At 48.0% G+C, this 15373-nt stretch overlaps 6 protein-coding genes across 6 annotated transcripts; 4 read left to right on the plus strand and 2 right to left on the minus strand.

The window, feature by feature from the left end:
• The first annotated feature begins 2159 nt into the window (after positions 1–2159).
• On the plus strand, positions 2160–5579 carry HMPREF1120_05257 (DNA repair and recombination protein RAD54B). The gene is made up of 2 exons (XM_009159423.1): positions 2160–2654; positions 2704–5579. Exons 1-2 carry the CDS (start codon positions 2359–2361, stop codon positions 5318–5320), a joined length of 2913 nt encoding a protein of 970 aa, XP_009157671.1. The 5' UTR covers positions 2160–2358; the 3' UTR covers positions 5321–5579.
• A 261-nt stretch (positions 5580–5840) lies between these two features.
• On the plus strand, positions 5841–7845 carry HMPREF1120_05258 (uncharacterized protein; the record flags this gene model as incomplete). The annotated part of the gene is made up of 6 exons (XM_009159424.1): positions 5841–5938; positions 5990–6024; positions 6074–6143; positions 6195–6362; positions 6410–6750; positions 6797–7845. The coding sequence occupies 6 exons, from the start codon at positions 5841–5843 to the stop codon at positions 7843–7845; spliced, it is 1761 nt and encodes a 586-aa protein (XP_009157672.1).
• A 422-nt stretch (positions 7846–8267) lies between these two features.
• On the plus strand, positions 8268–9551 carry HMPREF1120_05259 (uncharacterized protein; the record flags this gene model as incomplete). The annotated part of the gene is made up of 2 exons (XM_009159425.1): positions 8268–8403; positions 8452–9551. 2 exons carry the CDS (start codon positions 8268–8270, stop codon positions 9549–9551), a joined length of 1236 nt encoding a protein of 411 aa, XP_009157673.1.
• Positions 9552–11129: 1578 nt separating this feature from the next.
• Positions 11130–12233, plus strand: HMPREF1120_05260 (uncharacterized protein; the record flags this gene model as incomplete). Its single annotated transcript, XM_009159426.1, has 1 exon — positions 11130–12233. One exon carries the CDS (start codon positions 11130–11132, stop codon positions 12231–12233), a length of 1104 nt encoding a protein of 367 aa, XP_009157674.1.
• A 425-nt stretch (positions 12234–12658) lies between these two features.
• On the minus strand, positions 12659–13309 carry HMPREF1120_05261 (uncharacterized protein; the record flags this gene model as incomplete). The annotated part of the gene is made up of 1 exon (XM_009159427.1): positions 12659–13309. The coding sequence occupies one exon, from the start codon at positions 13307–13309 to the stop codon at positions 12659–12661; it is 651 nt and encodes a 216-aa protein (XP_009157675.1).
• Positions 13310–14598: 1289 nt separating this feature from the next.
• HMPREF1120_05262 (uncharacterized protein) lies at positions 14599–15363 on the minus strand (the record flags this gene model as incomplete). Its single annotated transcript, XM_009159428.1, has 2 exons — positions 14599–14906; positions 14982–15363. 2 exons carry the CDS (start codon positions 15361–15363, stop codon positions 14599–14601), a joined length of 690 nt encoding a protein of 229 aa, XP_009157676.1.
• Positions 15364–15373: the final 10 nt, after the last annotated feature.

The raw sequence follows: 15373 nt of genomic DNA on the forward strand, positions 1-15373 counted from the left end.
TTAGTAGTAGTACTCCTATCGACGCTATCGTTTTATAGTAAGAATACCCTAAAAGGCCTAAACTAGAAGTAGGGCTCGATTACTATATATAGATAGATAGCGGACGAATATTATATATAGAATAAGTAGAAATAGTAGGCTATTTATACGCTAGATAATAAAAAGACGGACATTCTAGTATCGAGTAAGTTAATATATAGTCTTATATAGACTATATCGATAAATCTATAGAAGATAAGACTAGTACGAATCGTTACTATATTATAATCTAACTACGCTTAGAGTTATATACTAGCTCGGGAGACGTAGATATATATTATATAGTCTCTTTAGTATAACGACGTATTTCCGATATACGCCTAGATAAACTTTATATCTATAATAATAGCTTAAGAGAAGAATCGATAGTATACTAATAGTATCTTAGTAGTAGCTTATTAGCTATATAGTCGTATTCTTCCGACTCCGGATTAGTCTTAATAACTTCTATTCTTACTAAAGATATAGATATTATAGAATAATAACTTTATTAAGTCGACGTTAGTAAAGAGTATTACTCTATATATATATTAGATTTACCGATTCTACGAATAACTTTAATAGTTTTCGATATATAGTATAGATCTAAAGTCTACTATATTATCTTCTAGATAGCGATTAATATCTTTTAACGTCGATCTTCTATATCTATCTATAGTAATAATATAAAGTCGAATCTATTCTCTAGATCTTTAATCTTAATAGCTATATAACTACTTATCTCTCTAGTCTCGTCGGCTATATATAGACTACTTATTCTCTCGCTAAAATATATCTCTCTTATATCTTCTACTAGATCTTCTTTCTATATTTTAGAGAATCGAGTACGATATTTCTTAGTACTACGTATTTAAATAAATATTAATATTAACGTAGTAGATCGATAACGACTAGAAGCTTCGCTACTTATACCTCGATTACTAAATAAAGAATAATTAACTTCGCGAATAGTATAGATTATATATTTTCCGTCGAAAAGATATACTAAATCTATAGAAATAGGCGTATTAAAGATAGATATCGAAACGTACTCTAGGAATATCGGCTCTCGATATAAGTCTAGTTTAATTATATAAAGATATATTTTATAATATAGATTATTTACGATATCTATTATATATTCTATAAGGGTATTTCTAACGTATATATTAGTAATATCTCTCTAACCGTAAAATTCGATAAGTCTTCGAGAAATACGACTATATAGCTAAATCGATAAGCTATTATTAGAAGAAAAGAACTACTTCTAGTATTATTTCGCCTAAATAATAGAATTAACTACTATATCGCTAGACTTAACGCTATAAATATTATTATCGATCTAGAAATAAATTAGTAACTATATCTTTCGATATAGTACGATATACTTACGAAAGAAGCTATCTTCGCCGTCTTAGTTACTAGTAGATCTTTAATTATTTTCTTAACTCGTTAATAGTACTAAGTATTTAGAATTTATAGTCTAGTCGACGTTTTAACTTATCTAGATAATATATTAATTATAATAGTAGTTATAGAAGATTTAGCTTTAATCGATAAAGAACTTAGAGCTTAGAAATATAAATAACTAGAAAGAGGTATAAAAGAAAGTAAGAAGAAAAGAAGTAAGAGACGTCTACTTATACTTCTTAAAACTCCGCCGAATTAATCCCGAGTTAGCTTTAAAGAGTAACGATAAGTACTATTACGTATATAGACTCTCTTTACTTATTATCTTAACGATCTTAATTTACTTTCGATTTATTTAGCTTTACTATTTCGGGCGTATATACTACTTCTATAGCTAAAGATAAGAGATATATATTCGCTTTATATATCTTAATCGATACCGAAGATATAGATACTATAGATACTTATTCTAATAATAGAACTATCTAGAAAATAAAGTATTTAGAATATAGAAATACTATTTTATTCTCTACTATAAGGCTAATAAAGATACTCGATATTCTTCGATAACGAATAAGACTATTTAACGGTCTAGATAGAGAAGAATATAATAAAATAGATACTCTATATACTAAGTATTATAAAGACGTCGAGGATCGTCTTTCGGTCTCGACTAGTATCGTACGCTATCGTATAACCTCTAGAAAGTATATAGTCTGACGAGGCTCTAGGCCCCGTTGAAATAGGACAAGTCCTCCGTGAAATCACATCTGGTCTGTCCACTTTCACGTGACTGCGCGTTTTCCCATATCTCGGCGTCTTTTCGCGTTCACGCGACGCGTTTCTGCGTTTGCAGGCGCACTATTACTTGTACATGCACGAGGAGTTTCCCCAAGTTTCAGTGCATAGGAGGCCGACACGGGGAATCCCATGCTCGTTCCCGTCATGTTGTCAAAGCCGTTCAAGCCTTTGAGCATTCGAAAACCCATTACTAGCCATCAGGCGAACGGAGACGCGACCCCAGCCAACAAACGAAGAAAGCTCAGCCCTCCCGAAAACACGACCAATTCCTCTGCAACTAGGCAGGATGGGCCCGCCGGCGAGCGCAGAGCCTTATACAAGCCTACAAGACCGGTGCTGCAGAGTCTACCGAACCCGTCGAGCCCTATTGATAATACGGAGAAGCCGGACACAGATGGTCTCGCAAGTTATTACTCAGTGCTATGGTAGGATCTTGAGACCATGAAAGGATTGCATTGGTTGACACTTCACTAGGCGCCTCCCTACGAACAAGAAGAACAAAACCTGGACAAATGACGGACACCTTGCAGTTGCCGGTGGGTACGCCACGCTATACAATGAGTCCGGGAAGAGCATCGGTCGTACAGCATTTTCGGCACCCTTGCTGCCTGGTTCCACCTTATCCATTGGCGGCAAGGAAGTCGAGGTCGACTCTTGTATCGCGAAGGATGAACATCTTGCTCTCGTCAAAACCAATACTGCCGAAAGCGGGTCTCATCCAGAGCCTGCCTCTAAGCCTCTTTCCAGCTCATCAGCGATCCAGCCACCAAAACTCAGCATACAGGCTCAGATGAAAGCTCAAATCCGAAAGCAAGAAGTACAGACTCAGGGACAAGGCCCGTCGCAGTCACATCGCCCGTCAGCATTTAAACAGCCGCTTAAAGAGAGCACGCTCTGTCCGCAAGGAGCGTCTGAGGCGCCCACTCCTCGACATGACCCCAACGCAGCTGGCGCAGTTGTGTTCAAGAGACCGAAACATCCGCCACCGGGCCGCCAGACAGTTGATGTGGTCCTAGATCCTCTTCTGGGAAAGCTGCTAAGACCTCACCAAAAAGAAGGGGTGCAATTTCTGTATGAATGTGTCATGGGACTGCGCGAATATGGCGGCCAGGGGTGTATCCTTGCAGATGACATGGGCCTGGGCAAGACCTTGACCACAATTGCACTTTTATGGACATTACTCCGGCAGTCTCCGGTACACAGAGGCCCACCTGTCATAAGGAAGGCTCTCATCGTCTGCCCAGTTTCGTTGATTCGAAATTGGAAGCGAGAATTTAGGAAATGGCTCGGGTCAGACAGGTTAGGCGTGCTCGAGTTTGAGGACCAGAGCACCCATGTCAGGGATTTCGACGGCAGAGTCTATCAGGTGATGATTATCGGATACGACAGGCTTAGAATGGTGGCTGATGACCTTGCCCAAGGCCATCCCATCGACATTGTCATTTGCGACGAGGGCCATCGCCTGAAGACCATGAAAAACAAGAACGCCCAGGCTATCGAGTCGCTCAACACTCGCCGGAGGATCATTCTGTCGGGTACACCTATACAGAATGATCTTGGCGAGTTTTACGCTATGGTCAACTTTGTCAATGATGGCTGTTTAGGCTCACAGAAAGGCTTTATTAGAGACTTTGAAAAGCCAATCATAAGAAGTCGTCAACCAGATGCATCTGAAGAGGAAATCGAACGAGGCCGTGATGCCAGCGAAGAATTGGCTCGCACGACATCTCCCTTTATCCTCCGCAGAACAGCTGATATCTTGTCCGATTTCTTGCCTCCAAAAACAGAGTACGTCCTGTTCTGCAAACCGACACAAGCACAGACAAAGATCTACCGGAACATACTCAAGTCTGCTATGTTTCATAGCGCTCTGAGGAGCAGCGAGAGCGCCTTTCAACTGATTACCATTCTGAAAAAGCTATGTAACAGTCCCGCTCTGATGAATCCCAAATATGGCAACGAGGACTCCACCCCATCCTCATCGCTTACAACTTTGAATGAAATGCTTCCTGAAGGGCTTTCTAAGCTGTATCATAATTCTCTTTCGTGCAAGATCAGACTTCTCGACGAGCTGTTGCAGCAGATCCGGGCCAATACCAACGAAAAAGTCGTTCTGATCTCAAATTACACGTCAACACTGAATTTGATTGAACAATTACTGGTCAACTCCAATCTTCCCTATTTACGACTTGACGGATCAATCGCCGCGAAGAAGAGACAGGGACTGGTGGACCAGTTCAACAACTCAAAGTCCACTCAGTCATTCGCATTCCTGCTAAGCGCGAAGGCGGGTGGAGTGGGCCTCAATCTCATCGGTGCGAGCCGGCTTATTCTCTTCGACGTGGACTGGAATCCTGCCACTGACGATCAAGCTGTCGCGCGTATCCATCGGCAAGGACAGAAGCGGCATTGTAAGATTTACCGATTCCTGATCAAAGGCGGAATAGAAGAGAGAATTTGGCAACGCCAAGTGGTCAAGCGAGCACTGGCCAGCAGTATTATGCAAGGGGGTTCTGCTGCGTCCTCCGGGCTAGCCAAATCAAGCGGTAAAGGTGGACAGATTACGACATTCAGCCAGGACGAACTGAAAGACCTTTTCAGGCTTGACGAAACCGACGGATTGCGAACGCATGACTTGATCGAATGTGGGTGCAAGGGACTGGGACAGAAAGATGAACTGGTGAAAAGCAGCACACAATCGCCAGATGATGGACATGAGAATTCTTCTCTTGCCGAACGCTCCGAATCAGAGGAGGATTTCCCAGATATTTCTGAAATCACTACAGATACCATTGGTAGGCCGACACCGTCCTCACGAATGCTCGAAAAAATGCGGTCTTCGCTGTCGCCAGTTCCAGAGCAGAAGCCGGATCGTGAAGCCGAGTCTCAGGAGCTGATGAGATTTGTGCACTTGGACACGTCGAACCTATGCAGGATGCAAGAGGCCGATAATGACTCTGCAAGACCAATCATATCCGCCATCGATGATGTGTGTTTGGAACACATTGTGCGTCTTCCACCTGACATGCTGGCAGGAGGCGGCGTCGCGTATATCTTCAAGAAGACTGAGGGTGTCCAAGCTCTTGTCTAGAGAAATCGGTTACTAGGCATGTACTGTCCTTGACCAGACCTCGAGTCAAAATCGTCAGGGGACAGGTCTCTGGCAAAGGGCTACTGAGCTGATCAAGAAGGCAAGTCGTGATCGTAAGAAGCAGCGTATTCATTAGATAACGCCGTAAATGGCAGGCTCCCTCCCACGCTTTTGAGGGACTCTCTTAGAATGAGCATGTAATGAGCTTGGGAAATACTTTTCCTCAGGTGTTCCTCATGATGTACTGTGATTATGTAACAGAACGGTGGCCGCTGGCACAGTGCCGGTAAACCTTCCTTCCCTTTGGATTACCGATTACGTTAGCAGGCTTCCCCAAACTCGCTACTGCGGAGACCGACATCGAGGACTCAATTGACGCATCTCGGAGCCCGAACATACATTGTATAGAGCGGGTGTCCGTCAGAACGATGGCCAGCAGCCTATGACATCTCCAGTGACGCGCATTTCTCATGCTGTGGCAATGTAATTGCATCCATATCACGATAAGAGCCACAGACATATGGCGGACCACAATCCACTGAGGATTGACACCAGCAATGAGCCTCCTGTGCCTCCAATAGCCGCAGCGTTCTTGGTCAACTTCGACCATCGCAAAGGGTGTGTCTTTGCATATCCTCAGGCTCTCGGACTCGTACTGACACTACAGAGATACACGCTAGTATGGCATAGGTCGGTCGACGGAGGTTAGTTGCCCCTTCGTTCGCCGTATTTTTCGCTGACTCGAGACCGCAGCCCAGGTCGAGGGCGTCGTCGAATTCAAATCACTGCCCTCGGGCCTACACAACGTCGAAGAGGATCTGGTGTGAGTGGTGCCACAGTTCTTGAGGGGGGACATGACTGAGTGCATCTGAAGATACTTCATTCACGACGACTACAGCGGTCTCAGCGCGTTCATAAACAAACCTGATGGAGAGTCCGAACGGGCCGCCCGCATGCTGGCCGTTGGTGTCTTGGTTCCACTTGAACAGGGTCGGACTGGAAGGAGTTGGCGCCATGCAGAGGCACTTCAGGCACTTGCCAGGTGCGGAAACCTCGTCTCCTGGCTGAACGGAATGTTGACGCACATAGGGCTCAAATCAAGGATGTTACGAACAATACTGCCCTAGAAGAATATTGGGAGAAATACAAACTTTGTCCAGAAAATCGGTCCGAGCAGCAGCATGACGGGGCCGCCGACTACTTCCATACTGACCCGTCGGCAAACGGGTATAGGAAATCCAGGGCAATGAGCACAGCAACCGCATATCTACCATCACATCACACGCTGGCTCCTCACCATCCTGCCTTGACGCTGTTGGATTCCGCAGACCTTTTCGGACCGCTGCTATTCCCTCTCTACCGGGCGGCTCTACTTCGCAAGCGTATCTTGATTGTTGCAGACACTCCGGTGCAATCCAGTTGTAATCTTGGTAAGCCGGCTGCGGTTTGCTCTTCATGATGACTGACGAATGACAGTATATAACATGTCCATCTTGTCATCTGTATCGCGGGCGCTATTATCATACGTGCCTTCAATCGATACTCCGTGTCTTCGACTTCGGCCATTATTCACCGTGGGCGTAGGCGACATCCCGCAACTTGAAGCGAGCAAGCCTTCTCCGGATGCTGCAGCGTTCGCCAATGATAGTTGGATCGCATGTACTACGGACGATGTATTGAGCACAAAACCGCATCTCTACGACGTGCTTGTTCTGATGCCTCAATCGGGGTCGGAAAATGCTGCCAAAAAGGTCTTTCCTCGGATGGTCATGTCGACACCAGAATTGACCAAAGCATTCCCAAAAACGGGTGTCAAGTCAACACAGCGAGACTTTCACAGATTTGTCCGTCTTCAAGAAGGCCTTCGCAAGTTCTTGCCAAGCAAGGTGGCACCCCACGGTGATTCGAATAATGATACGGAGGCCAGCTCAATCATGTCGTCAAGGATGTCGACATACTCTGTGAATAAGGCCATCGTCGAGCCTCCGTCATGGTCCCGCGTTGCGTACAACTCTCTGATTTGGTGGGCCTCTGCTGGAGATAGACGCGGCGGGTTCGGCGACACGGAAGAAGCGGAGACGGAACAAGATCGGGCTCTTTTGCACGATGAGGAAGAGGTTGACAAAGAGCAGAGTCGTGAGGTCGCACTAGTCGCATATTTCCATCGCATGACAGAGACCATATTTCAAACCATCGCCGAAGCTATTGCACGCAATGACGCTTCAGGTTCAGGAACATCATCGTATCACGACGCAAGCAATGCCGAGGAGAGTACGGATGGGATGGAGCGAGATGAGGTAGGACAAGCCGGTATCGTTGATGAGGACGAAACACAGGCTCTTTTACCCGAAGAGCGGAAACAGAACGAAGTCGAAATCACGCCAGAAGACATGGCGGCGATGGGATTAGACAGTTGGAGTGCTTCTGACCGGGCCTTTGTCGAGGAGCTGGTGAAGCTGTGGTGGAGGCGCAAGGCTGTGGTGCGGCCAACCTCGATTGAATGCTGCGGACTCAAAATCTACTGAAGCAAAACACATGATATCTGCCTTATCCAGCCATTTACAAAGGCTCCAAAGCTGTCCGTGGTGCCATATTGTCGATCGTCGATGGTGACGTCGATCATCCGGACCCCTGCAACAACACCAGACCACAATCAGCAGCTCCATGGCTCAGGTACAAGGCACACCAATCATGTCAATCTCCGGGCCGTGCGTTCCCGCTCACATTGCGGACAAGTTATTCCGTATTAGTCGACGGCAATTGTTGAGGTCAGCGCCTGTGGCACCTTCTCTCCGCATGAGCTCATGATGGGTCGCTCCTGTCCTACGGCTATATTGCAAATGGAAAGTCAGGCCAGCTTTCATGTCCGCTGCTATATTTTCGTTACGAATCTCTTCACGACTTCTGGTTATCACTGGCTTCAACCACTTCATAGTCGACGTTCACGATGTTGGGATGGTACAAAAGTCTTATATATCTGGCGATCCTGCGTTGCACAACATGCCAGCAGGTTGTTCAGGATCCGGTCACTGCAGGGCCTGCGCTGGAGCTAGTACATCTGTACTACGATGAATGGCCGACCGGTAAGTCGACTTACCTCCATGTTTGATTCACGGCATAACATCCCGTAGGCATTGCTGTTTCTGCCTCAGGACGCATGTTCTCCAACTATCCTCTTGGCCTTGATCCAACAAACACCCAGTATCAAGTCGCAGAGCTGGCTTCCAACAACACAGAGACGCCATACCCAAGTGCTGAGATCAATTCTCCGCCTGGAGGTGCAATAGACTATTCGACCTACCCTGCCAGCTCCAAAGGATTGCCGGATTATTTGATTGGAGTTCAAAGTGTCGTGATAGACCCCAAAGACCGGCTTTGGATTCTCGATACCGGCCGAGCAGCTCTTCCAAATGGCACTCTTACGACTTCGAAGTTTGGCGGACCCAAGCTCATCGGGATAGACTTGACCAACAACACAATCTTTCAAACTATCCTCTTTCCCGCCACAGTCGCTTATGCTGATTCGTATCCGAATGATGTCCGGTTTGACCTGCGCCCTTCCGTCTCGGCATCCGGGCAGGGCATTGCTTACATCACGGATTCGTCAAGTGAAGGGCGTAATGGCATTATCGTTGTGGATTTGGGGACGGGTGAGTCATGGCGCCATCTAGAGAACATCCCCCAGGCGCGTCCGGAGCCGGGGTTCTTTGTCAGCGTATGGGGGGAGCCTGTCTACAACGATCCCGGAAATGGCATGCCGATTTCGCGACTTTCGTTTGGAGCTGATGGCATTACGCTCTCGAACGATGGCGAGACCTTATACTTCAGCGTCGTCTCAGGGCGTCATTTGTATGCGGTGCCCACTTTACGACTTCGGGACCGCAGCGCTTCCTCAGAATTGTTCGCTCAAGCCTCGGTTATGGACTTGGGCCATAAGGGCGTGAGCGATGGGCTAGAAAGCGATTCTAACGGGATTGTCTATGGGGGGAGCGTGGAAACCGATTCAATTGTTATCTTCAACCCGCGAAACGGGACGGTGTCTACATACGTGAGGGACCCCAGGATTCAATGGACAGACACCTTTTCGACCGCCGGCAATTACTTGTACTTTACAGAGAACCAGTTATGGAGAGCACCGGCGCAACAGGGCGGAGTGGACAGGCGGGTGAAGCCGTACGCTTTGTTCCGGGTGCCACTGTTGAACAATGCAACCAAGATAGAATTGGTGTGATAAGTAATCGGGGAGATATATCGACTCCTTTAGGACAGCCAACATGGGTTATCCCTCACGTAACGCAATGATGCATGATTTGCTCCTTTGAGCTGGGCACAATGATTATTTATAATTTTCCATATTTCTTGGTATTCCTACATCCGAGGCTCAGGGTGCTTCAGCCTAGAAGCGGAGTTTATTCACCCATTCGGCCGGCAACGGCAACGGCATCGGCTACGCCTTTCGATGCATTTGTGTGACTCAACAGTAGTACTTCAAGTGTCTAGATATATCCATATTGAGATCCGTCCGGAGGGCCTGGTCTTTACTCTCGAGAAAACCTCCTACCCAGGGACCTCTGGTTGGTGCTAGCAATCCACAGAATCCAACATCATGGCGACCCCTCGATCTAGTGAGCCTGAGCCACCTGTGGTTTTGTTCGGATATGATTGTGAGTGACGGACTGATTGTTCACCCATCCCTGTCTCTGCGTCTGCCTTGTGATCTGGATATTTTGCCTTGGCGGCATCTGCCGAACTTTTTCTTGTGCGTGCTGCTGAAGAATCCGAGAAATAGGGTTGACGGGGGAGAGTAAAGGATGAGGAAGAGGGGGTGCCCTCTCTATCAGAGAAGGCTTTGTCGGACGGGTGAATGGGTCGATCGACCGGATGTCTTGTTTGTCCTCTGCTATGCGGTGCCCATGATATGATATGATATACTTCCTTTTGGATTTTGATTCGAGAGATCCAGATCCACACTGACTGATTTGAATGGTTGATGAATGAATTGCTCGAGTGATTAATTGATTGATTGAATCTTCCGAATCCTAACTTGGCCAGCTTCACCATTTACCCAGAAAGTCAGGCTTACGCTCAAGTTGAAGCAAATTCCTTATAGTGAGTCACTGGCAATAATCCCCTATCTTCTTTGATGCTTTGGACCTTCGGCATTGGGGCTTTTGACTTGGTCAAAATGAACGTGTCGTATATGGTGTTGGGATACATGTTATGGATGCTCGAGGCTCTCTTCGAGCGAGTGATAGCAAAATCACTGGGGGTTTGTCGATGGAGCCGTTCTTCCGGGGCGTGTTTTGCTAATTAGTCCCAAAAAATCATAGCATTCGTCATCGTCCCGTCTATGATGCCCCGGCCGATCTTGCGGGATAAGTTCAACATTACGTATCGAAAGATTCCGGTTTTGGTGATTGGGCGAGATGTAAGTGTCGACCTTGAACAAGGACGGGATGCAAAGGACAGTCTACAGAGGGAGGCATGGAAAGAGAAAACCAGAGACAGACGGACAGCTTGTTGGCGTCTAAGAGCAAACAGCTTTTGACAGTCAACTTGTTGGTTCTCTTTTCCCACTCCCTTTGCCTCTCCCTCTCCCTTTCCTTTTTCATCCGGGGCTCTGTGTGTTTCTCCCTTGTATGTAGTTCCGGAGCTACGAAATAGCAGTGCCAGATGGGAGACGTTCAGAAGGTCGTTCGGAGATACTATACAGCTGACTCTGGCCTAGCCTGTCTTGCTTGTCTGATGGTCTTCTGGCATCCAGTCTGCTTTGTTCAAGACCGGCTGTGAGCCTGGGGGCGAAGAGCTAATGAGACTCATTACACAGATCTACATCGACACCTCATTGATCCTCGAAGTCCTCGAACACCAATTCCCTTCCTCCAAGGGATATGGCACGCTTTATCCCTCTCCATCACCGTCGGCCACCAAGTCGAATAATCGTTCCTCAAACTCCTCCTCCCCCTACAACCGTCACCGTCCACTTATTCGTGGCTTTGCGTCCTACTGGACAGATAAGCCACTGTTCCGCGTCACTACAGGCCTGATCCCCAGCACCGTGTGGCGAAGCAAATTTGGCACTGACCGCGCCAATCTCATCGGCCACAGTCTCGACGCGGAAAAGCTGGAGCGCAAGGTTCCCGAGAACTTGAGTGCGTTGGATCTGCATTTGAGTTTGTTGGAGCCGCTTTTTCAGGGGTCTACTACTACTGGTGGTCAGTGGATCTTCGACGGCGAAACTCCCAGCGCGGCAGATATCGCACTCTATTACCAACTTGATTGGGGGGAGAAAATCAGTCGCGGAGAGGGAGTTGCCGACCTCAGTGGTGGAGAGGTGGAAAACGGACCAAAAGCGACCTCTTTGGGAAAACAAGAAGGAACGGGAGTGGGAGTGGCAGTGGCAAGTGTGTTCAATGAGCAACGATATCCTGGGCTCTCGGCATGGTTTGCTCGTGTCAAGAAGTTCTTTGATGGTTTGCCAAGTACGGAGACAAGAGTCGAGAAATTGGATGAGGTCAAGATTCAGCAGGTTCTGGAGGAGATCAAAGCTTGGCCGTTGGCAGATGGTCATACTGGTGGGTCGGGAGAAGGAGGAGAACGGACGTCACGGTCTACTGGAGTGTCTGCTAATATCACTTTACTTCCTACTCCTGCAGGGTCACATGTCTCACTGGACAAGAGGAATGGTTTGGTCCCAGGGGTGATTGTTAGTGTTGCTCCTGACGATACGGGCCGAAGCAGTCCGTCTATCGGGACGTTGTTGGCAATCACGCCGGAAGAGGTGGTCATCGCACCGAAGGAGGAGGGGAAGCCCACTGGACCAACTGTTGGCGTTGGTCAGGCTAGAGTTCATTTTCCCAGACTCGGGTTTGTGGTGAGACCGGTTGACGGTGGTCATGGGGCGAGGCTGTAGCAGCGCGGGGGATAAGTATGTGCTTTTGACCTTAAGGGTTTCTACTGGTCGTGGGAATGCATTGTGGGGAATTCATTCTCCTTCTTGAAGCTAACAGGGGCTCATTGCTCGTGCTTCAACTTGTGGTTATTTTGTGGGTACTCCTGACGGGTATGTGGTTACCCAAACCAGACACAGCAGGAAGGCTATCTCTGCTGCTTCTACTGCATCTGTCTCTGTTTTGTTGCCTGTTCGAGTGCGCAGAAGGAATCACCCCCAAGGTATCAGCTCATTCCTCGCGCCGCGCGCGTACTCCCCAAGGCTGAGGCTAGACCTGCACAGCTTCCGGATCTGTCATTCCCACCTCACCCAGAGCTCGGCTCATTTGTTCCAGTATGGCGGGTCTCCAAGACCATGCTTCTTGTCAGCTTGCCAGTTTCTCATAATTATCCAGCCGCAGTTCCGTCCTGCTGTCTCAATACCATCCAATTCGCAATAGCCAGTCTTCTCATATCGAGGTCACCCTTTGGCGTCAATAGCCTATGAAATTGATGGCTAGCAGGGATAATGGCGCGTTCTGCTGACAGAGTCAGACCGTACGAGCGGTTGAGCTTGTCCTTGTCGTCGCCGCCGCCGTCGTTGCGCATGTGCTCGGGCTGCGCGGTCTCGGAATCCCACCATTCCTGTAGATCGGCCCACTGTGCTTTCCAAGTGACTTGGTCGAACGGGGTTCCTGATTGCTCGATAGGATAGGTTTCCTCGTAGGCTGCTGGGTTGAATGGCTCTTGATCTTCTTCATCAACTTCACCAGAATCATCACCTTCTTCATCATCGTCGTAGATCTGGAAAGGCGGCGGCGAGTCTTCTTCCTCTGTATCCTCCTCTCCCTGGTAGATTTGCGCGTCCAGTGATCCATAGCTTGAGCTTGATCCAGATCTGTTTTCTCTTTTGGCAGAGCTGCTGATCGAAAAAGACCCAGAGTGTGTATTCTCGCCCATATCCTGAGTGGATCTGAGATCTTCCGCCTCTATTGCTGTTTCGATCTTGTCGATGGTACTCTGCTGAGTGTAGAAGCGGCATTGAGAGGTCGATTCCATCCTGTCGACCGCTGTACTACCCGGACTTGCTGGCTTGTCTGGTTGGTGGTTGGTGGTTGGTGGTTGTGATCGTGGTCAAGGAGAAGAAGGGACGGTGTTGGTGTATGACTTTGACTTGGACAGCGGCGCTTCACTTGTTTATTATGACTGAGGTGTGAATAGGGATCGTTGGGTTGTCAATAGGCCTGTGAAGAAGATATTGTGTTGCTAAGGGTTCCGCACATTGCGCGCACATCCATATATCTATACATGGAGGTACGTATTGTACATAAGATACATTGCGTAGCTTGATATTGTGTCTCAGCCGCAGTTGGGGCAGCGAGGTGATTAGTATCAGTCTCACTTCTTTGTGTCTAGCATAATGAGTTTAAGGACTGTGCACAAGGTGGCCTCACGGTGAGACTTGCCTTGGACATCGTGATTGTGTGGACAGTGGCAGTCTCAGCTATATCAATTTTGTCCAATTCATAAGATTCAGGTGCCTGCCAGTGTCATTGAATAGTGCTTCCGAACGGCTGGATATTGTGGGGAGATGCAGAACCTAGACCTCCTATATGTGCCCTCAAGTTTGAAAGGCACCCAGCGGCAAGAGTAAGACTACTTGATGAAAAGAGGGAAGGGACTTATACTTGTCATGACTGCTCAAAAAACATAGCCGGCGTACTTCAGAGATATTGCAGAACTTGCTGGGGTGGGCCGAAGTAAGAAATGATCATAGTACACACCTATTTTGGGATTCAGGTTTGCAAAGGTGCTTGTGGCTTGTGAGTATGTCTAAGATGGTCCAAGATTGAACATGTTAGAAGAGCACCTACCTTGCAGTCTTGTCAGTTTGGCTCTTTCTCCTGCTTCCTGACCTTCATTTGTTGGACCCAACATGCAACTAAGCACAGTTGCTGCACGCAGGTTGGCTTGGACATCTCGAAACCTGCTCAGTCTGACCGCTTCCCTTGCGAAAGGGAGTGCCTTGTCTTTTGGAATGTAAGAAGAGACAAATAGGATCACCCACAGCACAGAAGTAGGGAACCTTCCACACGGGAAAGCCAGCTGCGGGGGACGTCCGCCTTGTTTGCTCGCGACATGGCCTGACTGTTGAACAAATACACGAAAAGAATGTCCTCTCGGTAGCTGAGCTGATCTATGGTTCTCGTCCGTGCCATGTACCAATACGCACCCTACACACAATGTGATCTATCGGGTCCAGCACAGCTGCCACTCAGCCCATATGATGCTTGCCTTTCCACGATCAGCCCCTTATTGCTAGAATGCAGCAAAATCTGTGGTGCCGATCAATATCGGTCGTCATCCTCGTACCTTGCATCGTCACGTCCTTGATCATAAGCGTTGTCGATGTTGTCGTCAAACCTCTCGACATCTCCCACCTTCCTGCCAACCCAGCCAGAAACATCCTCAGGGATGTCTTCAACATCCTGGACGGCGTTGTCCCATTTGTTCTCAATGTCTTGAGGAATGTCTTCAATATCTTGAACCTTCTCACCAGTCCAGCGAGCAGCATTTTCCGGGAAATCCTCCACGTGTTGAATGCCGTTTGCAACGTCATTTTCGGCCGTATATTTCGCGTCGTCCCATTTGTCTTCTGGAAGAGGGTCAGCATGGAGCTTAACCTTTGGCAATCTACGTAGTGGAGTGATATTATGAACCGAACACTTACCGGCTTTCTCGCCCTCATGCATCAATAAAGCACCACCGAGTACGCCAGCAGCTGCACCCAGAGCCATATTTCGACCAGTGTGAGATTCCTTTGGTGGCTCTTGTGGATAGTAGTCTCCTTGAGCTTGTCCGCCGTATCCTCGGTCGTAACCTGAGCCGTAGTTTGGCAGGTTTGCATCTTGGTAGGAGTACTGTGGGCGCTCGAAGGTGCGCTGACCTGTCTCGCGGTTGACATAGAGCCAGCAGCCGTTCTGCGAGTCCCATTCAGCGACCCATGGTGCGGGGACTGATGGTGGGCCGTTGCCAGTGTAGGACTGTTGCTGGCCGTACTGGTCTTGGGCGTAGTAGCCTTGGCCTTGAGATCGGTTGTCGTAGTAAGCCATGACGGAGTAC

This window comes from Exophiala dermatitidis, assembly GCF_000230625.1.
Source record: "Exophiala dermatitidis NIH/UT8656 unplaced genomic scaffold supercont1.4, whole genome shotgun sequence".
NCBI classification, from domain to species: domain Eukaryota; kingdom Fungi; phylum Ascomycota; class Eurotiomycetes; order Chaetothyriales; family Herpotrichiellaceae; genus Exophiala; species Exophiala dermatitidis.

What these genes read in the sequence shown, in the direction of transcription:
- HMPREF1120_05257 (XM_009159423.1), top strand. Translation starts at nt 2,359, where the DNA reads ATGCTCGTTCCCGTCATGTTGTCAAAGCCGTTCAAGCCTTTGAGCATT. An exon ending in AGTTATTACTCAGTGCTATG is followed by an intron (nt 2,655 to 2,703) that starts GTAGGATCTTGA and finishes ACACTTCACTAG; the next exon opens with GCGCCTCCCTACGAACAAGA.